Genomic DNA, 26,420 nt, shown 5'->3' with positions numbered 1-26,420 from the left:
AACAAAATCTCATCATAGACCTTATTGAAGTAGAAACGTAGAAACCATACACAAGAGCTCATTTACTGAAAAGTGAATATTTTTTTTAAGAAGTGTTTTAAAAATAGTTTCAAGTTTTGACTGCGATGGCAGCAGTAATTTCATTTATATTGATCCTGGAGTGTGATCATTGAATGGTTTCAATAATTTATTGATTAAATCCTTTTTTTAGTCAACAAATATAGATTGACGATGGATGAATTATTTCAACCACGAAATTTTATCACGTAAAGAAGAATTTCTTCCAAAATTAAAAAAACTGAGAAATTGGAGATTTGAATTTAAATACAATCAAAACTTATAAGGAGTTCACCTTGACCGTCGATAGTATTTCAAAAACGATAAAAACATTCGATATGGCTTTCATGCCTATAAATCCTTTATTTCTGTTATTTCTGGGTGCGGTTTCTTTTATATTGGTTGATCACGGAATAACTTATCAAAAGAAGACACTTGGCTCTTTTGCTTATGGCCAGAACCTCACTGTAGGAATTACGGTAAGTAAAAAAGGAGCGAAAAAGAAATTGAACCTAGGTAGGAAAATTTTTTCGGGAGCTTTATTTCCGAAGATACTTTTAAAACAGCCAACCAACAAGACAGCTTATAGAGGGAATTCTCCAAAGCCATCCAGTAGTTTGAGCAAGCTTTCATCTTTCGTCTTGGGTTGTCAATCTTGTGGTTTTGATAATAAACCTGGACAATCGAACTCCTATAGAAAGTTGTATTTTGTTAATCTTCGAATTCTAAGACTAAAACACTAGCCTTACTCTGTATTTTCCCTTGTAGGAGAAAGACAACGAGTCTCTTATTGAAACAATCATCGATCGAATAAGCATGAAGAATGAAGCAGTGATTACTTATGGCTTATGTCAAGACCAAAAGGCCTTCTATTTCCTATACCTCAACAAAACTAAACCTTACAAATGTCGCCAATTATCGTTTTTCGATCGATCAATTAATGAAAATATCTACCCTCAAGAAATATCAGCAGCTATTCAAGAAGTGACGATTATTTTGCTACCAGAGTTACTCGAAATTTTCTTGAAAGAACTTTCAAGGTTAGATATTTACATTTTAAAGTTGAGAATTGTTGGGATATCAGATGAGAAATTAAGAGAATATAAAGATGAGTTTCCTTACAATTTGATGGAAACATGGCTCAATGAACATTTTGATGATTGGAAAATCGAGGGACTGATTGGAATGATTGAACAACAGAATTCCCAAAATTGGTACAGGTTGTTTTTCTTTCTACTTTGAAACTACATCCCTGTATCCAAGTGACCCGATTAGAACATTATTCTAGCCCTTAGATTAAAATGAACAATCTAAAATAGTCTGGGTTTAATTGGTTAAGTTCCCAAATTCCTGGTTTTAAATGTAAAATCTCCCATATTGATAAGTTTGTTTCTCACCAGGAGACAATTTTCAACCTTTGAGGTGTAGACGAGAGGGAATTCTTACCACACTAAAAAGCTTAACAAGGGTCGATTGTATTACACCTCCTTCTCACAGACCCACTAAGACCCCTTCCAACTGGAAAAAGTTGGCCAAAATATCGTCCCTGGTGGAAAGTTATACTCAAATTTTCGTCCCTGTTAAAAATAATAAAAAAACAATCCTCACTGCTAAATATTATACCATTTTCCTATCCCAACTGAATTTTTTGGGTCAAAAATAATGGAATTCAAATCCCAAGCCATAAAAGATATGAGAATATCAATCCCCATCGAGTATTAGTCCGTTATTTTTACCCCACTGGCGGAAAAAATCCTACCGGTCTGTGAGAAGAGGGTGTTGCATTTTCCAGGACCAAGATGAATCACAGCAACCATCAGCTGACGACAAAAAATATGATACATTATAACAAACCAACGAAGATGAGTGCAGTCGAAGGAAATGGGAGAAAACTAACGATTCGAGCAGTTTCCATCTTCTATGAAGCATATTTGTATGAAACACCACGGATAAATAAATCCAGCACTTATTTTTGTGGAGATGCTAAAGAGTGTGATATTCCAGTTAAAAATATGAATGGAAAAACCATTTATTGGCGTAAAGGATGCTGTGCAGGGATGGTAATTGATATGTTTGAAAAAATACGAGAACGTTTGGATTTCGAATATACTTTATACCTTGTCGAAGATAATAAATGGGGAAGCATTGAGAATGGCACATGGAATGGAATGATAAAAGATTTGATAGACAATAAAGCAGATATTGCACTAAACGTTATGACTTTTATCGAAAAAAGACACGAGATAGTAGATTTCTCTTACCATTTTATTGAGTCAAGTTATGGTATTATTAGAGTTAAGCAGCGTCGCGAAATCTTTCCAAGTTGGCAATTTCTAAGTCCACTAAGTTTTTCTCTTAGTATGGCAATCTTTATCTCGACACTATTGTCTCTGCTCAGCATATCAAGCTTTGAAAACCTGACAGCTTTTGTTTATACGAAACGTTACGTGTTATTTCAAGAAAGTATGGCTTACATATACGGATTGACATTTCAGAGAGATATGGGCGGTACAAATCCTCGAATGTGGTCAGGACGTCTTGCTGCACTTGGTTATGCATCTGCAATGACCATTATCATGTCCATCTATACTGCAAGAATCACTGCTAATTCTATTGGGCAATTTGTTGAGAGTGACCTCAAAGGATTTCAGGATGAAAGAGTAAGGCTAAAGGGGTCATGCTTTTATTGCCTCGAAGCGTCAGGCTCAGATGGGGTTACTAACCTTGCCGACCGACGGGGGTGTGCCGAAGAGTTTCGACAAATGGACCCTGCGTGTGACTTGTTTGTTTGAAAACTTGCGAAAAAGTGACCCTAAATGGGAAGAGATTCTTCTCAAAATTTTCCACTTTCCTCCTAAATTCTCCAAAAAGGTACCTTACGAGGGACTGATTTTTTAAAAAGTGTTTTTGCAACCCAAGGTGGGACTCACGGAGGTGAAAAAAGGTACCCTGACTAACGGCACATTCCCGTACCTATTTTTGCCTAAGTACCCCCCCCCCCTCCTGGGCGTCAGGCTAGAATGTACAACAAACAAAATACCTTACTTCTCATGCGAGTTTCTAAAGACATGCAAACTTATAATCAAACATTTATTATTTGTCTAACATGTCATGCAGACTCCAGACACAAAGATCATAATTAAGTCACAGAACAGGGAATTATTGTTTCTTTTTTTCCGTTTGTTGTTGCATCAATGTAGGACATAAATTGGATCACGCCAAATCATCAACATGGAATTTCTTTTGCTTTAGGTGTTACAATTGCGCTTTACACTTAAAGTTATTAAATCCTCTCGAGGTTGTCAGACCAAAAAAACTTTCAATTATTAAATACCTTTTATCTTTTAGTTCCAAAATCCTACCGAGGATTTTAAGTTCACAATAGTGGGTGGTATAGGATATGCAATCGAAACATATTTTGAGGAGCATTCAGATGAGAGCTACCGCAGAATGTACAAATTCATGTCCAAATATTTCGTAAACAGTGAGTTGGAAGCTGTTAAAAATCTCTTAGATGGGTAAGTAGACGATGCTATCGTCCGTATAATATATTATTATGAATTAACATAGTTTGTATATTATGAAAGGTAATATGTTGTGCGGCGGAAAATAAAGTCTGTGTTTACGACACATTGACAAGACATTAAGCCCCCTCCGAATTTTTACCCGCCCACGTGGACAGAAATCCCGCCCAACTTTTTAGTTCCCGCGCGGCCACTCTTCCTTTAAACGAATTCGTCTTAGACTATAGCATAGTCATTTCAGTGAATATCTTGTTAAGATATTTTTAGACGATGCTATCGTCCGTATAATACATTATTATGATATAACATAGTTTGTATATTATAAAACCTAGTATGTTGCACGGTGGATAGAGTCTGTGTTTAAGACAACAACTACCCCCTCCCTCCCCGAAAAAAACTCCCGTTTTCACGTTTGTTCCTCTTAGATGAAACTCGTCTTAGACTATAGCATAGTCCAGATATTTTTTTGCTCAATCTAACGTTACAAGTAAGACTGAAATACACTGAAATGCTTGTACTTTTTTTTTAATGTTTGCCTCTTTTCTAGGTCATTGCATGCTTTTGTAACAGATTTCGGAACCTTCCCTATTATATTTCAAAACCTTATCACAAAGCTAGGCTGTCAAAAAGATATTGAATTTGTAAAAACAAGTCAAGTGGGCTACCATGGAATGGCATTCCCGTATCGAAAGAATTTCACGTACGGAGCTCTCATCTCTAATCTAATTTTAGCAGATTATGAACGTGGTGTTATTGATAAAATGAACCGGGGCTGGTTTTTCGATTCACCCTGTACAGGGAGTGTGCAAGTGGAGCAGTTTGATTGGATGTATTTCTCGGGGATTCTTGTCATTGTTAGTGTTGCTGTTCTAATTGGTATTGTCTTCAATTGTTTAGAACACTGTTTTGTTTACATTTTCCGACGATGTAAATCGACTGTGGTGGCAAAGAAAAGGCGCGTAGTTGGTCAGCCAGTGGCTCCAGAACTGTATGTTGGATCGGAAGAGATTGATCCTTGGTCATATGGTAATAGCTTCTGAAATAATAGAGCTTTTGGCATGAAATTTTCTGTAAATTCATAACTTTTATTTAGCTTCAAAATAGAAAAAATTGACACCTAAAAGTTTACTTATCTTGAGCAGCATGATGACATTTCTGACAGTGAGGTGTCACAAAAATTGACACCTTTCCATATACACATTTATTTTCTATGTCAAATATCTCGTTTAAACCGTAATTTATTGAATATTTGATTTAAAATAAGCATTTTAGACCCAGAGAAATTTTTCTAAAGCCTTTGTTAGAATACATGAGGAAATTTCGGTTCTTTTTCAGACACAAATCGGGGAAATTGTACCCTGAGTATCAGCCTCTTCTGAAGACTAATAATAGAAATTTTATCGCGCATGTGTCAATCTAGTCACTGTAGAAAAAATCAAAGATGAAGAGCAAATATTACCATATTAATGTCTAGCAGACTGTATCAGTATGCAGTAACTTTTAATTATAGAAATGTCACTTTAATTGAATCGAAATAATAGACAGACTTTATGTTATGATTCTCTATCAATAACTGACTCTTTTTAAAAAGCATTGATGACATTTTTGAGTTGTGTTTTTAACGACGGGAATAAAGATATCAACTTTGAACTTTATCCAAGATCTTGGATGGTCGTCATGGTTACTTTTCTCTGCGTTGATTGCGCGCTGAATAGAATCTGGAAAATATCCACACATTAGCACACATATTCTGCACTTTTAGATTAGCCATACCATACTTGTGTAAAAGGAGACGCGACCCTAGGGGGGAGCACTGACCTTGACGGCCGACGGGGACATGCCACTGGAGTTTGAAAAATGAACCCTGTCAAATACGAACATTTGGTAAATTTGGGACCCCGTCAGAAAAAAAAATCAATAAATTTTCCCATTTTCACCCTTGAAAGTGGCCAAAATTACTAAAACGAACAATTGAAAATTTTCTTTAATTTCCACCCTGCAAATTGACAAAAATTACCAAAAGTCGACACTATCAGATACACATCTATTGAAAATTAGTAAATTTAAGACCCTGTCAGATATCTTCAGAGCCTAAAAAAGGGACCCTGACTAACGGCGCGTCCCCGTACCTGATTTTTCCTCCTAAATCTCCCCCGACCGGGGGAGGACGCGACTCTGACACGCGACTACGTTACCATAGTCATTATAAAAATCCCCGGTCTGGCAATGTATTGTTTTAGCTTTTTGTTCAATTTTCTTTTGTTACAAACAAAAGACAAGTTGCTGTTTGCATACTTTTTGATCACGATACCAAAATCTCCTCTTGGGATTGGTCTATTTTCTAATCACATGATCAAAAAGTTTGCATGGCAATGTATTGTTTTAGCTTTTTGTTCAATTTTCTTTTGTTACAAACAAAAGACAAGTTGCTGTTTGCATACTTTTTGCCCGGACTTTTTTATCACGATACCAAAATCTCCTCTTGGGATTGGTCTATTTTCTAATCACACGATCAAAAAGTTTGCATGGCAATGTATTGTTTTAGCTTTTTGTTCAATTTTCTTTTGTTACAAACAAAAGACAAGTTGCTGTTTGCATACTTTTTGATCACTATACCAAAATCTCCTCTTGGAATTGGTCTATTTTCTAATCACATGATCAAAAAGTTTGCAAAATAAATCGATTTTGGTACGAAAGCTTCATCTTTTAACAATAAAAAGAGACAAAAGCCTTCCAGACCAGTGTTTTTATAATGACTATGATGTTACTATTGGTATAGACGATCACAAGATCACTAATACAAAAGGGAATAGTTTGGAGGAGGCGGGATGAATTTGAAAATGGTGGTAAGCCTGGGGCGGAGTAAGCAGCGGTGGATGTGTTTACGTTTGTTCCAAATTCTACTGCAACTTTTTTACCCGTAAACCTCCCTGACGCCCTTACTCTGCACATATATATTTTCCCACGTTTATCGACCCTCTCTAACAGGCCCTAACAGACGATAATAGCATCGTCTATTATTTGTACTTAATTATTATCTAGGCCCCTATCTAAAGAACTGACGATGAGCTTAAGTACCGATGATCAAACTCGGCTTATTTATTTGTGGCATTAAATTATCAAACATATCTCTTATTAGATCAGGTTGACATTACAGGGTCCATGGGTGGTGTGAAGCATTATCAGTGGAAGCGGTATGGTTCTAAAGGCGTTTCTGGGTGCGAAAGCGTATCAGTGAAATTGGAGGGAGAAGTAAGTAGGTGGGTTTATTTTCAGTCAGTAAATCTACCGGCAGGTACAAAATGCATAAAACATAATGCATATTGCATAATGCATAATAGTATTGTGTAATTTACAGAACGATTTTATATTCTCTGAAACTCTCCTTTGCAGAGGCTAAAACCGCGAAAACCTCTTTAGAAGAGCTCCTTGTAAACATTCCAATCAGAGGGATTTCCCCAGACATAATATTTACTTTTCGAATCCGAACAGATCCGAACGAAAGAGAAAATATTCGAATCATAACAACAAAGGGTTTTCCGTCAGCATAAATAATAAGAAGATGCAACAGATCAGATAAAAAAAAACATAAACATTCGAAGCCTTCGAATGTCAATTTTCTTTGATCTAGCTTCCGGATGAAGCTCTTTAATTTATGTATATTGGCTGGATATTGGCTTATCTAACAAAAAAGCATTCACATGGTTAATGCTTTGTAAGAGAGAAAACCCGTTGAAATTTATTAGCAATTGTTCGAAAAGATCTCTGAGAAAACCCAGAAAGATCAGAAAGATCTTGCTATAAAATTTACGTTTTCGAGTTATAAAAGTGACATACGGAGGAGATATTTTCGTGTTTTTTCTACATTATACTACGTTCTGTAAAATACAGCTATGAAAATCAAAATGGCGACAAGCATTTTCAGTGGATCATGGATTTTCTTCATCATTCAAAATTCAAATTTACAGCTTTCTACCCTTTATTTTCTGGTAGAAATTGGTATATTTGTTTTGTTGAAAGTATAATCTTTAAAATTCTCCTTATTATAGGCTCTAAAATTGACATTTTTCAAATATTATGCATTATGCATTATGCAATATACATTATGTTTTATGCATTTTGGACCTGCCGGTAAATCTACCTTTGAGCTCCAAGCATGATCGAAGCGTATCAGTCACTCTCCTCACTGGGAATGGAATCCATGGAAAATCCGTCCATGACTTATCTAGTAACCAGATGTGGAAATTTTTTCCGACACGCTAAAGCTCTGAAGGTCGGGAAAATTTAAACATCTGGAAGGAAACGATTACGGAATCTGGCCTGACCGTGTTTGTTTTCTTTTTACAAAGCCTGGGTAAGAGTTTTGTTTTAAATTTCTTTGGCGATAAACCTTTCTAGTAGAGATCATGCAAAACGGGATTTTCTGCAGAATTTTATAACCTAGGATGTAAACAAATCTGTGCTGGCCGTGATTGCTCACATCAGAAACTTTTTTTTCTTGTTGTGTCAGCAGGTGTAGGAAATGTTTATGGGAGTGGTGTTCAGATGTTTAGGCTGTAAAAGTAAGACCTGCTTTTATTTGTAGGGTTTAAAATTAAGAGGTTATTTGGCTTCCCACACATGAATCCTCATAATGAATGGGAATTTTAGCAAAGAAAAGTTATCTGTTTCATTGAAGAATTCAGCTTTTTAACACAAAAAGGTAAGCATTTTCATCACTACTTTTATTCATAAAACTTGTGACTGGTCTAGATTTTATTACCCTTATTCAGAATGTAAATTCTTGTTTTCAATTCTTCCATATTCCCACATGCTCGAAAGTCTTGGTGAAGTTGAAACATGAATCAGTAGTGTAGATATCAGTATGCTTGCTGGAATAAATGAAACACCAAAAAAAGTTCTAAAAAGAGAAGATAGAGAATTACATAAGCATTGCATTATTTGTGGAGTTAACATTTCCATTCAGGGACGACGCTATGTAACTCTTGCAACTCAAATAAGAGAAACTCTGAATGAAATTATAGACATAAGTCAGTTCAGCAATCTGTGTAGAGTTTGTAACTTATGTAAAAGCAAAGCAGAGAGCGTTAAAGGTTACATAAAAAGATTGAATTCGAAAATATTCTATTCAACTCGTAGAAGCATGTCTCAAAAGTTTTGTGCTGATATCTGCTTGGCTAAAACAAGAATAGGTATGTTTGTATTATTGTTTTAATAATGTTTCATTTACTGTGTGATCTGCTGCTGATGTCTGACTGTCTGAACTGAGTTTAGCTACCGTAGCTTGTCTAATTCCGCCATAGCAACTATAGATGTGGTCTGCAAGTTAGTTACAGGAAGTTTTAGCTGTATCAAGTCAAAAATGACCAATCTTACACCTTTTGGAAAAAAATGGGCTATTGGGCCGATTTGGGCCATTCCAGAATTTGTCTGTCGTAACAGGGGGCGGACGACACAGGATTTCCGAGGGCAAAAGTTTTCACCAAAGTTCAAAATTTCCAAGGCGAGAGAAGAAAATGTATAAATTTCCAAGGTAATTGAATTAAAAAAGGCAAAAAAGAGTGGATTTTCCGATGCATTTTGCAAAAGTGCATGGATTTTTATCGGAATTTCCGATCACCACTGGAAAAGAAAAATTATTTCCGAGGCTAGGAAAAATTTTAAAATGCACGTCGTCCGACGGGGGGTAACAAAAATTTTCTGGAATGGCCCTTTAGTAAATGACATATACCAGACGGTACTAATCAAAAGTTCGATTGTGATCGCAGTAATCAATAATGATCGATAACAATCGAGGGTGATCAGTAACCACTTATAGATTCTATCGGTGATCAAATACTCACTCAACTCAAAATCATGGCATTTTTACTGACCATTTTCGATTTGTTCGATCGTTTCGATTACTGTTCGATTACTTTCAATCACTTTCGATCATATTAAATACCTTCCATTGTGTCGGATATGTTTCCTGTAGCAAAGCGACGGAATCTGAAACCAAGTTTATCTCGTCCAATAAAATATGAGACTGAGTTTATTTCGTCCAATAAAAACACGCGATTTACGCGCCAAAACCACTTTCACTTTCTCCGACTAATCAGAATGCGCGATATGGGTTATTTGAGGAAACCCAGGGCAAGCACACTCAAAATGGCAGGGAAGTACTGAAGGTGATTCTTATAGCTTCTTTTTGTGGTTTTGTTTTAGGTCAATGTTTTCAGGGATCGAATTATAAATTTTAGGAGCTTCGCTATTTTTCTGAGTTTAGTATTTTGCGATGTTGTTTGGAAGAAAATGCGAATTCAATTCATTTCTCTAGAAAAGCGAAGTAAGAGATTGTAGACAAAGTAAAGTATAGTGAAATAATAGATAAACGAGTAGATAAAGCAATCAATAAACGAGTGAATAAAGTTGCAAGTTTATAAAGCAATAGATAAACGAATGAAGGAAGTAGCGAAGTGGCGAAAATATAAAGCAATGGATAAACGAATGAAGAAAGTAGCGTAGTGGCGAAAATATAAAGCAATAGATAAACGAATGAGGAAAGTAGTGAAGTTACCAAGTATATAAAGTAATAGATAAACGAATAAATAAAGTAGTGAAGTAGCGAGTTAATAAAGCATTAGATGAAGGAGTGAATAAAGTAGTGAAGTGGTAAGTAGATAAAGCAATAGATAAACAAATGAATAAAGTAGCGAAGTGGCAACACAAGTGTTTCAACCGGTATTCCAACGAAGCCATATTTTGGTTTGTACAGAAATTTTGCCCGCTCAAATCATCATAACAAAATGGTCAATCTCACTAAAGCAAAACATTGCGGCCACGGCATTTCCCTGGATAAAAATTCTGGTCACGTGACCATCCGTGATTTTAGACCAATGAAAACGCTTCATTTCCCCGGATTAAAGTTGTGTCTACACTAACGCGCGGGAATTTGTTAGAAAAAGAGAGAAAAAACCGGGGGTCAAATTAAATGTTTCTCCCTTCTTGCGGCAAACATAAAAGACTTTAAGAAGCCATTTATTTAAGAAAGGGGTGTTATATCATATATAAATTATGTAAGTAAGTGATATTTTAAGTAAGAAGTTCATTAACAATTTTATTTTGAAGTTTGTTTTTAAAAACAAAACCCCCGTGCTCTATGATAATCTCATTTTCTTAACTTATGGACCCATTTGGAAGTCTTTGTAATACAGATCATCTGGCAGTGTAGTTGCAGCCTATACAAGAATTGGAATCTAAAGTCTGAAGTCGTAACTCCTTGCCAGTGAACCCGCAGAGAAATTTTTAGTTGGCAGACACTGACTTTAGGTTGGTTTGGAAATCGTTTTATTTTGAAATGTAATCTTCACTTTAGATGAATACCTTTATTTATTTGGATTCATGAAAGGTTCAAGGTTTGTTTACTTTTTATTTCAAATAATTTCATTGATTTATTGAGCTGCAATAGCTGATTGAAAAACGAAGATTTTTGATAGTTATCAGCGTGGGCTTAGCCGCCATTTTGAATTTCGATTTTTTTTCTCCTGTACTCGGCAATTTAGAGGTTGTTCGTAATACGCGATTTGGCTTACGCGTAACACTTGTGGCAAGCACATAAAGTAATAGATAAATGGATGAATACAGTAGCGAAGTGGCAAGTAGATAAAGCAACAGATAAACGAATGAATAAAGTAGCGAAGTAGCCAGTATATAAAGCAAAAGATAAACGAATGAATAAAGTAGCGAAGTTACCAAGTAGATAAAGCAATAGATAAAAACGAATGAAGAAAGTTGCGAGGTAGCAAGTTGATAAAGCAATTAGATTATAAGATTAAAGGAGTAGCAAAATATATGGTTTCTTATAGTTTTTTAACTTCGCATTTTTTAGTTAGGAAATCTTTTTGGGTTGCTAAATCTAAAATTCACTTCGCATTTTGCGATATATAATTCGAACCCTTGTTTTTGGTTTTTCCAAGGTATCTATGTAATCAACTGGTTATTGAAGAAATCAATGGTTATCAAAGTTATCGAAAGTAATCAATAACAATCAAAGTATATACTCAAACGGTTATCGAGTCTTCGAAGGGTTGTTAAAAGAAAGTGATTGAAGACTCGCAATTTTTTTGAACTTTTAGTACTCGAAATTCGATTGTTAATCAATAAATGGTCGTTGGAGTACTTCGATCATTATTGATTACTTTGATAATCGAATTTATCGATTAGTACCGTCTGGCATATATCAACCGGCAGGCGCTCCAGAAACTTCCGGAGTTTTCCGGAGTAGCTAAAAAAACACTCTTTTTCTTTCCGGAAAGTTCTGGTGCTTCCGGAGCAAGTGATTTTTAAAAGTTCTAAACAACCGTTTAAACATGGTGATGGACTTTGGTCAAACATTCTTTGAGGATGATGAGTTTGTCACATTATATTTGAAAGCAAACACTGGAACGTTCCGGAGTTCCGGTGCAGACCAATTGCCGAAAATTGTGCTCCGGAATCTTCTGGTGTTCTGGAGCACAAAAAAAAACGGTATTTTTTGCTCCAGATGTTTCCGGAGCGCCAAGAGGGTCCTACATATCATTGAAATTGCAAACCGGGATTCTTTAGATAGGATAATGTGAGTATCTCCAAAAAATTTCAGATCTATATATTTTTTACTTTTTGAAATATTTTAATGAAAGTGTAAAACTATAGAGGTTAAATCCTCAATTTTAGAGGTGGTTAACAGCATACCACCCCTCAGTCCAAACCCGAAATCTTTCAATTCCATACTTTTTGATCTTGCTAACATTAAAATTTGCACTCTACATAAAATTTGGAATCTTTTGGTATATAATTTCTCTGGTAACCTCATTGAGCCCAAAATCTCAAAATTTAGCCCTCAGCTCATGGATTATAGGGTTTTTGCAAAAATGCTGATTTTGAATTATTCACAAGGATAAAAGGCAAAAATGCTCAAGATTTGCAGAAATTAATCCTACAAAAATTTTAATCCACTGGAGGGTACTGGCTGAGGGCATACGTAACGCTGTAGTAATTTGTTATCCAATAGACTTTTTGCTAATCAGGATGTCATGATGAATGATTAAAAACTCGATGAATGATTAATGACACATTAATGCATAATATTATAAATGTGCACTAATTTTTTATCATTGTTTTATCATTGATGCTGGAGTTTTAATTATTCAACGTGACATTTGACAAATAGAAAAGTGTATTTCTGATTGCTCTTTCTTGGCCCTAAATTGATCATGAATTGGGAGACGAGTTAGATTAACAAAACAAACAATTAGATTAACTGAAATTTTTATCATTGTACCTGATCATACCATAAAATTCTTGTTTAAAGTTCATCTGCCTGAGTCTAGAGAAATTTCTTTCTTTCTTCCAGTGTGTCAAGCATGTGCAGAGTATGGTTTTGAGTTGCAAGATCAAACTGATGATAATTGGTATTTTTTATATTTTTAACCTCTAGTCAAACATTCACAAGATCACATTTTTTTGTCTTTTTTTTACTTCTTGGTATTCAGTCGTTACTATAAATTACAATAACAAAATTTGGTATAATCATTTGACTTTTTCAGCCATTTTATCTGGAAGGCCATTCTGCACAATGATGAACTTGCAGAACTCAAACCACATCAGGTATGAAATTGACTGATTATATTTTTTGCTTTTTTCATTGTTATGCTATATCAGTAAAATATCCAATTCCCCATTCATTCAGGAATTTTATCTTTCTTCTGGCCTGTAAAAAAGTTAATTCAAACTGGTGATAGAGGGGGAAAACAATTATTTTAGAAAAGATTTTAATGATTTTCTAATGTGGAATTTAACATTGTCTGGTCAACACTTACTTAGAATAAGAGACCTATTTGACCTAGTAAGTAATCCTTCTTAGTTTATAGCACTCTTGCAAATGGAATACTCTATATGCAACTTTTTACAAAGATTTTATCCATTAAAAGTCTAAATTAAGTTTATTGTATTTCGTTTACTAAATTATTATACACTATACAGTAGTCCTAATATTCTTTTTATAACAGAAAATCAATAAATTACCAAATGCACAAATTGTCACCCATAAGCAAAAGCTAGCAAACACATTGAAAAGGTAAAATTCAGTTACACTCTTTTGTTACCCATTCATGTTTAGAAAATTTCTTCTTCATTTTTTTTCTCTTTCTTTTCTAGGGTTCAAAGGCTTACTAAAGATAATTTTGAATTTATACCAAAAAGTTGGGATATACCTGATGAGTATCCTTTTATATTATATAGTTCTTAATTGACTATTATTTTAATTCACTGTTTCTTAAAATTTCCTTTGAAATAGAGTTTGTGCTTTTTGGCCAAGTACCAGGCTTTTCATTAGCATGTCCCAGTCTGTGATGCTGTTTGTCTGTTTTTGAAGAAGCAGCAGTTCCTTATGGGGCCTTTTACGAACAAACATTTGGCTATTGCTCAGTCGCTGGGCCTTCATGCCCCGTTTTTGTACTTATTAAAGATAACAAAATCTTGATAACTTTAACATAATAATATTGAATACAAATAAAGATTACCAGCGTTGTTAAGAAGTCATGGTACAAAACAAGATAAATTTTATATTTTGAAGCCTTCTGTTGGAAGCTGTGCTTCAGGGTCAGTATTTCCCATTTTATTGTTTTCTTTTTATCCTACTTTGTATATGAGCTACTACAATGTAAAATCACATTGTTACAATGTAAAATCACATTGTTCGTCCGTCAAAAATTATCAATATTCTGTTACCTATATTGAAGATCTTTTACAGTTTCAATTTTTGGACCTACCCCGGTGGGCTGTAGGTCCTATAAATTAACCTCTGTTCGTTCGTCCGTTCGTCCGTTCGTTCGTCCGTTCGTTTCTAGCTTTTCTCGGGATTGGCTCATTAGTTTTTCCTAATTTTTGGCACAAAGATGCAAAATGGTAATGCCCAAAATGTGACGGAGCCCGATTTTCGAAAAAAATTCATTTCCGGCCGAAAATGCCGGAAATATGCCGGAAAAACCGGTTTTTTGGCATTTTCTCGAGATTTCATCATTAGTTTTTTCTGATTTTTTGCACAAAGATGCGTATTAGCAATGCCTAAAACATGGATTAGTCCGATTTTTGAGAAAAATTCTATTCCGGCTGAAAATGCCGGAAATATCCCGGAAATCGCCGTTTTTGCAGATTTTCATTGGACTTTTTCCTTATATTTCGTTGTTTTTTTCACACAAAAACATTATTTGTAGCAATGCCCACCATCAAGCATGGTTTAATTGTCAATAAAAGTGATTTTTGAAGCCGGAACTTTCTAAAAATCGCCGGAACAGCCTATTTTCGCCGGAAAAACGGTAATTCTTGAATTTCTCAAGCTGTACTTTATATTTTTTCATGAAATTTTGCACACTGATGCAAAATGGCAATACCTAAAATATGACAGAGCCTGATTTTCAATTAACGTACTTTTCCGGCCGAAAATGCCGGAAATATGCCGGAAAAACCGTTTTTTTGGCAGTTTCTCGAGATTTCATTATTAGTTTTTTCTGATTTTTTGCACAAAGATGCGTATTAACAATGTCTAAAACATGGCCTAGTCCGATTTTTGAGAAAAATTCTATTCCGGCTGAAAATGCCGGAAATATCCCGGAAATCGCCGTTTTTGCAGATTTTCATCGGACTTTTTCCTTATATTTCGTTGTTTTTTCACACAAAAACATTATTGATAGCAATGCCCACCATCAAGCATGGTTTAATTGTCAATAAAAGTGATTTTTGAAGCCGGAACTTTCTAAAAATCGCCGGAACAGCCTATTTTCGCCGGAAAAACGGTAATTCTTGAATTTCTCGAGCTGTACTTTATATTTTTTCATGAAATTTTGCACACTGATGCAAAATGGCAATACCTAAAATATGACAGAGCCTGATTTTCAATTAACGTACTTTTCCGGCCGAAAATGCCGGAAATATGCCGGAAAAACCGTTTTTTTGGCAGTTTCTCGAGATTTCATTATTAGTTTTTTCTGATTTTTTGCACAAAGATGCGTATTAACAATGTCTAAAACATGGCCTAGTCCGATTTTTGAGAAAAATTCTATTCCGGCTGAAAATGCCGGAAATATCCCGGAAATCGCCGTTTTTGCAGATTTTCATCGGACTTTTTCCTTATATTTCGTTGTTTTTTCACACAAAAACATTATTGATAGCAATGCCCACCATCAAGCATAGTTTAATTGTCAATAAAAGTGATTTTTGAAGCCGGAACTTTCTAAAAATCGCCGCAACAGCCTATTTTCGCCGGAAAAACGGTAATTCTTGAATTTCTCGAGATGTACTTTATATTTTTTCATGAAATTTTGCACACTGATGCAAAATGACAATACCTAAAATGTGACGGAGCCCGATTTTCGAAAAATATTTTTTCCCGGCCGAAAATGCCAGAAATATGCCGGAAAACCGTTTTTTTTTACATTTTCTCGAATTTTCATCTTTAGCTTTTTCTGATGGAAAAGATGCGTATTTGCAATGCTCAAAACATGGCCGAGTTCGATTTTTGAGAAAAATTTTTTTCCGTTTGAAAATGCCGGAAATCGCCGTCTTTGCAGATTTTCATTATATGTTTTCCTTGTATTTCTATGTTCTTCACACAAAAACATTATTGATAACAATGCTCACCATCAAGCATGATTCAATTGTCAATAAAACTGATTTTTGCGACCAGAACTTTCTATTAATTTTTCCCTACAACCCTTCCCTCTCCCCCCATCAACAATCAATGATGAATTTATTGCGTTATGCATTTTCGCTAAACGATATATTTTCTGACTGATTTTTTTCTCCTCGCATTGCTATCATCATCAGGTAGGTCCATTCAGCATCTAGCTTGTTTTATAGAATACGATTGCTAAACAGTTTTGATAATTTGGAAAAAGAAGAGCAATGCATCCTCCAGAATTACATAGATGAAGTATGATGGTCAATTTACCCTTATTCACGAAAATTAAGGTTTATTTATGTTGATGCTCTTTTGCTAATTTCAATTATCTTAAAAATAACATGCTAAAGATATTGACTCTTGAAACTTTCATATATTTCTCTTCAAAAATTAAAAAGAAACATTACACTGTGTTTCACGCACAAGGCGATCATCAGAAGTGGATAAAAAATTTTCTACGAACAAATTTTACTTGTAGAAATCGAAATAACTAGTCCCAAAGGGAATATCTAAATAAAGCGCTAAAATATAAAACATAATAGAATAGTGATTACATAATGTACATGATTAAAAAGTTGAAAAGGTGCAAATAAAAGCTATTTGTCCGGAGGGACTGATTTATAGTTCTTTAGAATGAATCTGTTTGTATGCCTGCATTTAGAGACTAATTCAGTTTTTTTGTTCACTAGTTTGCGTTTTGATTTGACTCTTGAAACTTTTCTTCTTTCAGCCTGCACTAATTGAGGGGAGAAAGTTCGACTTACGTTTATATGTTCTTGTGTCATCAATTAAACCCTTGAAAATATTTCTTCATGGGCAAGGCATGGTTGGTCATATTTTTATTTTCATCTATGCCTACTTATAGATTTTCAACTTATATTCTCAGCTTGATGACTGCCAGAGACTGATTTTTTCTTAGAATGAGGATTTTATAAAAAAATTTGTACAACTTATGAAGATATTTCAACAAAGAGAGCAAAAAGTATTCTGATTTTAATTAATTCCATAAAACTCAAATATTTATATCAAAACAAACAAAACAATTTTTCATTATTGCATACAATTTCTTATTCTTTTTTACATGTCATTTTCTTTTTAACTATTTAGGTGCGTTTGGCAACTCAAACCTACAAGCCTCCAACCAATGAAAATAAGGTGCTTTTGGAATTGTATTTTTAGTTTGATGTATATTTTTGTTTTGAGCATTTTAAATACATTATCTTGTTGAGATCATCTTGCATGAAGAATATTATGCAACCTGAAATTCAAGTTTTAAGTTTTAGAGGTATTCGAACAAGATTCGTTTATCCATTCATTAAGTTTGGTACGCTTTTGTGTTTAAAATCGTGGTTTAATGCGTTTAAGCACGTCTAACACTTTTAGAATTTTCAGACAGTACATTCACTTAGCACAGTTAAGCTCACTTCTTAAATGTCTTGATTTTAAGGTGCACTTAAACGGACCTAGTCGCACACACAATTCTTTTTTTGATATTTTGATGGAATCGTCAATGACACCATGTGTAAACACTATTTAATTATTTTGAAATTTGCAGAGAGAGAGAGAGAGGGAGAGGAATTCTTCTGTCGCATTTAACTGTGCTGAACTCTTTTTTCCCTATTTTTAATTCAATTACTTTTAGTGAGTACAGAAATATTGTTTAGAAGTGTACCTAACTGATAAAAGCACTTAGGCGCAATCTTTTACACAATCGAGTACCATTTGATTTTATTAATGTTATCATGAATTTTTATATTTTTTTACAGGATGATTTCTTCATACACTTGACCAATACAACACTGAATAAGAAAAACAAAACTGAAAATAGTGGTTTGACAAGGTAACTAATTTTGCCAAGAATGCTTCACATCCTACTCTAACGATGATAAAATTGACAAAATAAAGCTTGTTATTTCTTTGTTGTTATTTTTGCTTCTTTAGAAAATTAGATTGGTATAAGGGGCATCTTAAGGAGCAAGGTCATAATTTTGAAGCAGTTTTGGAACAAGTTAAGGTAAGTAAGATTTATTATATGAGAATCACAGAATGTTAGGGATTCACATGAAATTTTCTTGATTAAAAGCATGTTTGAAGAACTTTCTATTTTTTGAGATCTAATGGTTGAAAGATACATCACTCTGCAGCTTTATGAAGCTCGTCAGCCTTTTTCATCTTTTTCAACCACTGATATAAGGCCCAACTAAGAATTCGGTCCAGCAAATCAGACAAAATGTTACTAAATCTTTCATGTAATAAGCAATTGTATTATACCGTCTTTAATTATATGTTAAGGAATAAAGTTTTAAAATAAAAGTTGAAATGAAACGAAAATATCAAAATTCTTGGTTTTTCCAAGCATTCACTCAAAGCAGGCTGGCCTTCATGGAATTCAAATTACGGATTAAAGTATAATTTTACAACCTCTAGGATGTCTTGGTTAAAACAATGTTGGCAGGCCACCCGTACATGAATTACAGTTATGAGAAACACAGACCAAAATCTGAGTCTGTTAATGGTAGCCACTGCTTTCATCTGTTTGGTGTAGACGTAATTCTTGACCAACAGTTCAAACCCTGGCTAATTGAAGTAGGTAGCAAAGTTTTTAAACTGCAAACTCAGTAACTCATGAGAAAACTTCCGAAATTAGATTCAGATTAGATTTTTCATTTTTTATCTTAAGTATATACTTTTTTTTTTCAAAAGTTGTGCCCTTATTTTTTGAGAGTGTCTTGTAGCCTAAAAATGCGAACAATAAATCAGAAATTCCCATACAACGAATCTAGATTTTGCCAGATCTAAGGAATAGAATGATTATTGATATTAATTATACTGTGATAATGCATCATATAATTTATCCACTCATTAGTGTAAGATTATACTTTTAGCTGAATGGTAATCCCAGTTTATTTGGACAACTCCCTGATATGAAAATGCAGATTTTCAAAGATGTCCTAAATGTTTTAAATTTAAGGTTAGTTTTTAATAACTGTTAAGAATTGAGTAGTTTGTACACAGACCCAGTATCTACGTCTAATTGCTCCGGCCTAGGAGCCTTAAATTCTCTCTCGTCCGAAGACGACGACAACAACGACGGTCAAGACATTTTTATTTGTTTATCTAATCCGATGATCTATTCCGATTTAATAAAGACGGATTATCTGGATTTCGATAATATTGCGAAAGTATTTAGAAAAAGATGGCTGCCGAAAGTGGGCTTAGCTGCAAATCTCAGTGAAAGATAGTGATCATTTTCATCATTATTCATGATGTTTTGGACATGATTTATGAGAAGTTTGATGCATACTGGTCTAACAATGTGGAAAGACTTTGGAGAAATTTTGACCATGAATCGTCAGCTGCTCGAGTGCTTAAATCTTGCATATGGCCATATGGCTAACTTCTCTAGTTTTAAGGACGCACAAAAAAAACCATAAGCATAAAACTCTGTAACTTGACAATGGAATGAAACTTTCAAACACACATCCATTGGAATTCGAAAGAGAATACTAAAATTACAACATTACAGTGCAAATTTGAAAACGATCTGAGCAGTTTTTGTGGTGTTATGTGTATGGCTGAAAATGATCCTGACTGGGCGACCGTTCCTTTTGATTTTTCAAACCCGACACAGATATTTTACAAACATTATCACTATGAGAATTCAATAAAGGATATTAAAACACAATTCCTGTGTAAATTTGAACAAGATTGGAGAAACTTTCACAGTATTATGGCTTAAAATGATCGTTTTTGGACTTTGTCGTAATTTCATCATGGCTGGCGACCGTTCCTTTTGATTTTTCAAACCCGACACAGATTTTTTACAAACATATCACTATGAGAATTCAGTAAAAGGATACAAAAAAACAATTCCTGTGTAAATTTGAACAAGATTGGAGTAATTTTCACAGTGTTATGGCTGAAAATGATCGTTTTTGGACTTTGTCGTAATTTCATCGCGGCTGGCGACCGTTCCTTTGATTTTTCAAACCCAACACAGATTTTTTACAAACATATCACTATGAGAATTCAGTAAAGGATACTAAAACACAATTCCTGTTTAAATTTGAACAAGATCGGAGAAATTTTCACAGTGTTATAACTGAAAATGATATTTTTTGGACTTTGTCGTAATTTCATTTGCTGGGGCGACCATTCCTTTTGAAGATTTTTCAAACCCGAAACAGGTTTTTTTCAAATATACCACTATTTATTACATACACAATATTGTACCATTTTATTTGGTTTATCCTACTCTCCCTCAAGTATTATCCCAACAGAAAAAATAATGCTTAGCTAAAAGCCCGTGACCTCTAATTTAGGCTTTTTTTCTCCCCAAAATTTTATCTGGACAATCAAATCAAGAACTTGGAGATATTGACTTCTAATGTTTATCTCCTTTAGCTCCAATTTTGAACTTTTTAGTTGAGGATGAGTGGGCGGGGGTGGGGTTGGTTCTTTAGGCAAGAAAGTGCATGTGTAATCACTTAGAAGAGCTAAACTTCCAGCTGGTTTTTTTATTTGTTAAGATTATTTCTCATACTCGCTTCTAATACTCGCTCTGCAATAGAAATCAGGCTGCATCGTTTGAGGCGTGTGATAGCACGCGCACACCTCCACACACACCTAAAATCTTTGAGGAGAGTGATTAATCACAAACCATAAATTTGGATTTTACTACTTTAAAGTTATGCATAGCACTCCTTATCACACGCCTAAAGTACTTTTGAGGAGTGCGATTGACCACACGCCTGGAATTTTCCAATGACAAAGCCTGAGAAATATTACTGGGCTTTCTGATCTGTTCTGATTAGCAGTTTGTGGGCAACGTTCTAACACAACTAACTCAACAAGCTCATCTTTCACATCTTTTAATCTCTTAAGCCGGAGCTTCCAGCGCAGCTGGTTTATTTCAAAATTCATTGCCGTAGAGGGTCTGTTGTAATTGTCTTTTCTGATTTCAGTTTTCAAACTAACTGCTAAGATGGAGTGCGGGTGAGAGAGAAGAAGGGAGACGACGAGAGAAGTGTTGCTATTTATAAATCATACTTCATCACAGAGGTTTCTGTACAGGAGTATTTTTTTCAAACAGACAATGCGCACACAGTGTACTACGAAGCAATTAACGTGAGATACACTCTGGTACAGAGTAAGAATGGAGCTGCATCTTTGAAATGCAACGTGAAAAATTATGCTTGTATTTTTCTTGCTCCAGTGAACCTTGATTCTTTTTGTTTTATCGATTTTCTTTTACTTCTACAGACCAGAAGATCGAACAGGGCCTTGTGAAGAAAAAACACCTGATCACAAGATTAACTTAGTACAAACGCTTTGTTCCTTACATAGGATTTTTTATTGTCTTTATATTTTCTTGTATTTTTATTAAAAAAATGATCTCAGTGAGAGCTTAAAAAGACTGAAAATGATAGCCATACTCTCACGCTCAACTATCAATGTATCCTCAAGACGAGAAAAAGATCATCTCTGACTTTGCTTTTTTTTGACTCTCTATAATTTTTTTTCAGGGAGGTTTTGATCAAATTTATCCCTGCCTTGAAAAAGATGAATATTACAAAGAACTTAATCAATATTGTGTGGATGCCAGTAAAGGTAGACTTTCCTTTTATATTGTATTATCTCACATTTAAATCTTTGCTTTTCATATCTCATTTTCATGTTAGATATTTGGACGTCTTTTATTACTTTTTACTCTTTAAAAATAATTTTTCAAACGCATATTTATTACCTTTATATTAGATTATTTGCAAGAAGAAGACGACTACATAGAGGTTTAGTACTATTTCATTCTTATAACGACCTTCATCATAAAATATAAGCAGAAAATCGAAGTGTATTTTGGTATGTAACTGACCAGGCCAATCCCGCACTTATTTCTATCATATGTGTAGTCTAGCAAGCTAGACGACTAATTTATACATAGTAGAAATAAAGCAAAAAGTAATGAATGGAACAATTTTAGTCGTCTAGAAACCTTTGTGCACTAACTCCAAACAAAAGAAAAGTGTCAATATTGCAATTATAATTTTCTCCTGCTCATAAAAATTCTTGAGAAAAAAGAATGTGTGGATTTGTATTGAAAGTTTTTCATTTTAGTTGATTTCGTTTTGAGAGTTTGTTGTTGCTTGGTAAATTGTTTTCTCGCTACGCAAGTTTCTGCGTAGCTAGCCCCTGTATCTATAAGGCTGGAACACCGGATTCTTCCAGTCGTTTATACAAACTAAATCCCGTATTCATATTATTATTATTATTATTAGAATTGGTATTATTAGTATTACACGCATTATAAACGACTCCAGTCTATCATATGTGTAGATATGTAGAATCCGTAAATCTACCATATGTGTAGATATGTAAAAATCCATTACCATATTGGTAGTTACGGTAAATTATCCAGACATTCTAAAAAGAACGACAAATAAGTATTAAAAAGCAACAAAAAGAGCGGCAAACCCTAACCCTAACTATCAAAGAACGACATATTTCAAATCCTAACCCTAACCCTAACACTAACTATCAAAGAACGAAACGACATATCTATCGGCGAAATTCGCGAATCTTAATCCCCGCGAAAATTAATCCCATTAAAGTAGTATTGGTTTAATTGTATCACATCTTTGTCTCTCTTTATAGAAATTTACCACAGAAAGGATAACAATGAATTCTATAAATCAAAGAGCACTGCATAGTAAGGTAAACTGTTACACGTTAAACTGTTTACACGCAGGATTCATACACGTGTATCCTGTCTGACCTTTTTTTAGAAATTAAAAAAAAAGATTAACCCCCTAGGAATTTTGATCGTAAGTTTGTCTTTCAATTGCTCCTGTGTTTTGAAATTTTCTTCAACTGCATTGAGATTATATACAAATTGATCCAGAGTTTCATGTAAATTTCAAAGGTTCAACTGGGTACAATGGAGCGAGATAGAAATGTCTATTAGGAATAGCCACAATATTTTGACCCCTCTACAAAGAGGAAATTCGTAATCGACAGAAAACTGTGTTTACAGACATTTTGCTTTCCAAATTTCGACCATCTATCGTTGTTGTAATCTATCTATCTTTCTATTCTTAAACTTTCTTCTATCACTTTGAAACTTTTTTTGAATTTGTGCAAAATAGGTATTTTTTATAGCTAGCTATAGTTACTTTATTATCAGAGTTCACGCAATGACAGTTACGAGGGAAAGGTTTTATATTTCAAAGAAGAACTGATGAGCATGGGATTAAACTCTGTTTCTTATACAACCCACGAATTGGATAAAATGGTAGAAGAGGTATAAACATTTATAATTCCTTTGTGCCCAAGAAATTTTAGAAAAATACCTTTCTATATTATGAAAGAGAACGTTCGATTTAGCGTAAGGAATTGCTTCGATCATGGCGTATATTCTTGAAGATAATGCAACTTTAATAAAACATGAAAACCCTTTTCCTACTGTCCCGATATTGCCTGGAAATTACGCCAGCATGAAACACCGTCAAGGAATAATTTGAAGTTAGTTTTTTATTTCTCGATAATTTCGTTTTTATTAGACAATTCAAAATAATTAAAATGGTTAAGAATTATTTTTCTTCTTCAGAGTCGACGAAATTTAAATATTAACATAGTACGAGGTTATTGGAATGGTTTAAGCCCCGAAGAACGAAACCAGGTAAGAGGTCCAAACTTAGGCTTAAACCTAATGTGGTGTTGAAACTCTTTTCATAGCTTGGGAGAAGGTCGTCCTCTTTAATATCTTGGCACCGCTTTTCTAGAAAATGTCTACTTTCGAAGATTTCCATACTTTTTGATTAAGTTTTGACAGCTTACTGCTCCACTACCATTTCTTATTTGAGCCCCTTCACTTTTTCAAACTATGTAAGAAGGGTTTCTTATGGCTTAGGATTTTATAAAGTTTTCTTTTTCAGATGCATAAAGAACGTGAAAAATTTATTTTCGTTTCAATGCAAAGATCTTGGAAGGTTTTCACTAAGGATGATATGAAGGAAGTCAAATTATTTACCACGCTTCAAAAACTATTTCAATTCTTATCTTCGAATGATTGTAATGGCTTATTAAAATGCTGTCTGTCTTCTGATAGGTATAATCATGTTATAATTCTAGTCTTCAGATATTAGCCCTTAGAACAAGTATTTGAGTTAAAGGAATTTATTTTTGACCATTTTGTATTTTGTGGATTCTTCTCTACATGAAAAGTAGACTTCCAAACTAACTACAATCTACACTGTCAAAATTCTTCCTTACAAGTTTTTTAATGAATAATTATGTTTTTCTTTTTTAGAGTTGATATTAACCCTTTTCTTACAATCGTCAATCAAGAATTAAGTGAGGTAAAAATTTGATGCATTTATTTCGACTATTTGTGATATTCATGACGTAATTTTCAACTCGAATGTCTCTATAACCCGAACAAATTTGTGCTCCTCGTGCGTGTTCAAGTTATTGAGACTCCGCTGTATTACAATCGCTGGTATTATCAATCACTTTTGATGGAATTGACTTTTCCTGACCCATGGATAATCAAAATTACCCTCAAACAGAGCAAGTTTACCCTCCGGACAAGGCAGATTTTGTAGATTTTTCACTACCCCCCGGACACTATATCCTACACCCCCCATATACGCCCAATACGATAGGTTTATGTTTTGTTTTTCTGAATAGGAAACTTTTTTGCTAACAATTATCTCGCCTTTCAACTAGGACGAGGTAGGGTGTATTAGAAGGATCTTGGAAATCTATCAAGCGGTCATTTTGGTGAATTATGATTTATCAATCCATCAAAAAGATGATCAAACAGCTGTACACTATGCACCTTATTGAAAGAGCTCGTTTTTGTTGATTGGTTATGTTGTCTTCCGTGGATCACTGATCACGATTGGTCATAAAAAGTCAAATCTTAGAATAGACTTTTCTTTCATCGAAGGGCTACTTAGACTACACAATATATTAACGAACAATATTTGACAATATGGTTAGCGGACGGTAATGTACGAAGATAACAATCTTATATTATTGGAATATTGAAAATGGAGCTGACAATATAATGTTTGACAATATATTCTGTAGTGTATTTTGATACATTTTTTATACTTATTTTATATTATTGTTTATAAAATATAATTTTTTTCATCATTTTCTTTTCATCACTTTTCATAAAACATCCAATGAAGAATTATTTTTCAATGTCCAATTGAATTCATATGAATCACAATGTAATTAAGATCAGTACCTAACCAATTTTTTTTTAACCCTAAGTTATACAGCTAAATAACAATTTTTTCATTCATGTGGGCACGTGAAAGAAAATTTGACCTACGAAATAAATAATAATGATCATAATCTCTACTTCCTAATTTTCTTTTCCAGAGTCTAAAATTTAGATTTTTATTTGAATAAAAATTAAAAGGTAAAATTATTTTTGTTTTTCTTTTTAAGTCTTTTTAACTCTACGCTGATACCGTTGACTGTAATATGACCTTTATTGAAGAAACAATTTTGTAAAAGATGGAAATAGCAAAGGAGTATTCATATGAATAAGTACCCCCCATCAATTGAACGTACTTTATTATAAATAAGGCAAATCCTGAACTGAATAGAGAATGGTTTTTCATTGGTTTTTGATCAGATAGATATTCATTGCTCTAGAATTTGTTATTTAGGTTACTAGTCAACATGCCACTAATAAATCAATACCAATGAATATATTTAATTCAATTTTTATACAGAATTTTATATCAGTAAAGCAAACCTTGTTTATTTCATATATCGATTCAATTATGATAAATTTTTCTTTAAAGTCAAATTTATATAAAAAAACTTCAAAACTTGATTAAACTTACATAAGTGTCATGTTTGTCATGTTTATATAAAATCGTCAAACATGTTTATTTTTAATTGTTAAATTCTTTGTAAATAATATGGATTTGAAATAATGCTTGCTACAAAGTTTCAAACTGTAAGTTTATAATGATTTTGAAAAGGATGTGATCAACAATTTTATTTTATTGATATATTTCGGGAGATTCGTCCCATCATCAGATTTAGTATCTAAAAACAAATAAAAAAACAGTTTAAAAACATATACAAGTGATATTAATGTTGAGTTAATTGTTAAATTCTTT

At 33.8% G+C, this 26,420-nt stretch overlaps 2 protein-coding genes across 2 annotated transcripts; both read left to right on the top strand.

Moving 5' to 3' along the window:
• Positions 1 to 303: 303 nt before the first annotated feature.
• LOC136816085 (glutamate receptor ionotropic, NMDA 3A-like) lies at positions 304 to 4,704 on the top strand. The gene is made up of 5 exons (XM_067072517.1): positions 304 to 536; positions 826 to 1,271; positions 1,850 to 2,717; positions 3,406 to 3,575; positions 4,129 to 4,704. Exons 1-5 carry the CDS (start codon positions 396 to 398, stop codon positions 4,619 to 4,621), a joined length of 2,118 nt encoding a protein of 705 aa, XP_066928618.1. The 5' UTR covers positions 304 to 395; the 3' UTR covers positions 4,622 to 4,704.
• A 3,993-nt stretch (positions 4,705 to 8,697) lies between these two features.
• On the top strand, positions 8,698 to 25,119 carry LOC136816128 (tubulin polyglutamylase TTLL7-like). The gene is made up of 22 exons (XM_067072561.1): positions 8,698 to 8,773; positions 12,952 to 13,009; positions 13,145 to 13,205; positions 13,607 to 13,674; positions 13,755 to 13,817; positions 14,115 to 14,198; positions 16,455 to 16,527; positions 17,006 to 17,101; positions 17,383 to 17,430; positions 18,042 to 18,115; positions 18,217 to 18,289; positions 18,703 to 18,861; positions 19,161 to 19,246; positions 21,538 to 21,595; positions 21,801 to 21,885; positions 22,033 to 22,064; positions 22,927 to 22,986; positions 23,456 to 23,572; positions 23,879 to 23,950; positions 24,207 to 24,379; positions 24,581 to 24,629; positions 25,000 to 25,119. The coding sequence occupies exons 1-22, from the start codon at positions 8,725 to 8,727 to the stop codon at positions 25,117 to 25,119; spliced, it is 1,758 nt and encodes a 585-aa protein (XP_066928662.1). The 5' UTR covers positions 8,698 to 8,724.
• The last annotated feature ends 1,301 nt before the right edge of the window (positions 25,120 to 26,420 follow it).

Source organism: Clytia hemisphaerica, unplaced genomic scaffold (assembly GCF_902728285.1).
Source record: "Clytia hemisphaerica strain Z4C2 unplaced genomic scaffold, Clytia hemisphaerica genome assembly, whole genome shotgun sequence".
Lineage (NCBI taxonomy): Eukaryota > Metazoa > Cnidaria > Hydrozoa > Leptothecata > Clytiidae > Clytia > Clytia hemisphaerica.
The sequence above is the reverse complement of the archived record's forward strand: the minus strand, read 5'-3'. Positions and strand labels throughout refer to the sequence as shown.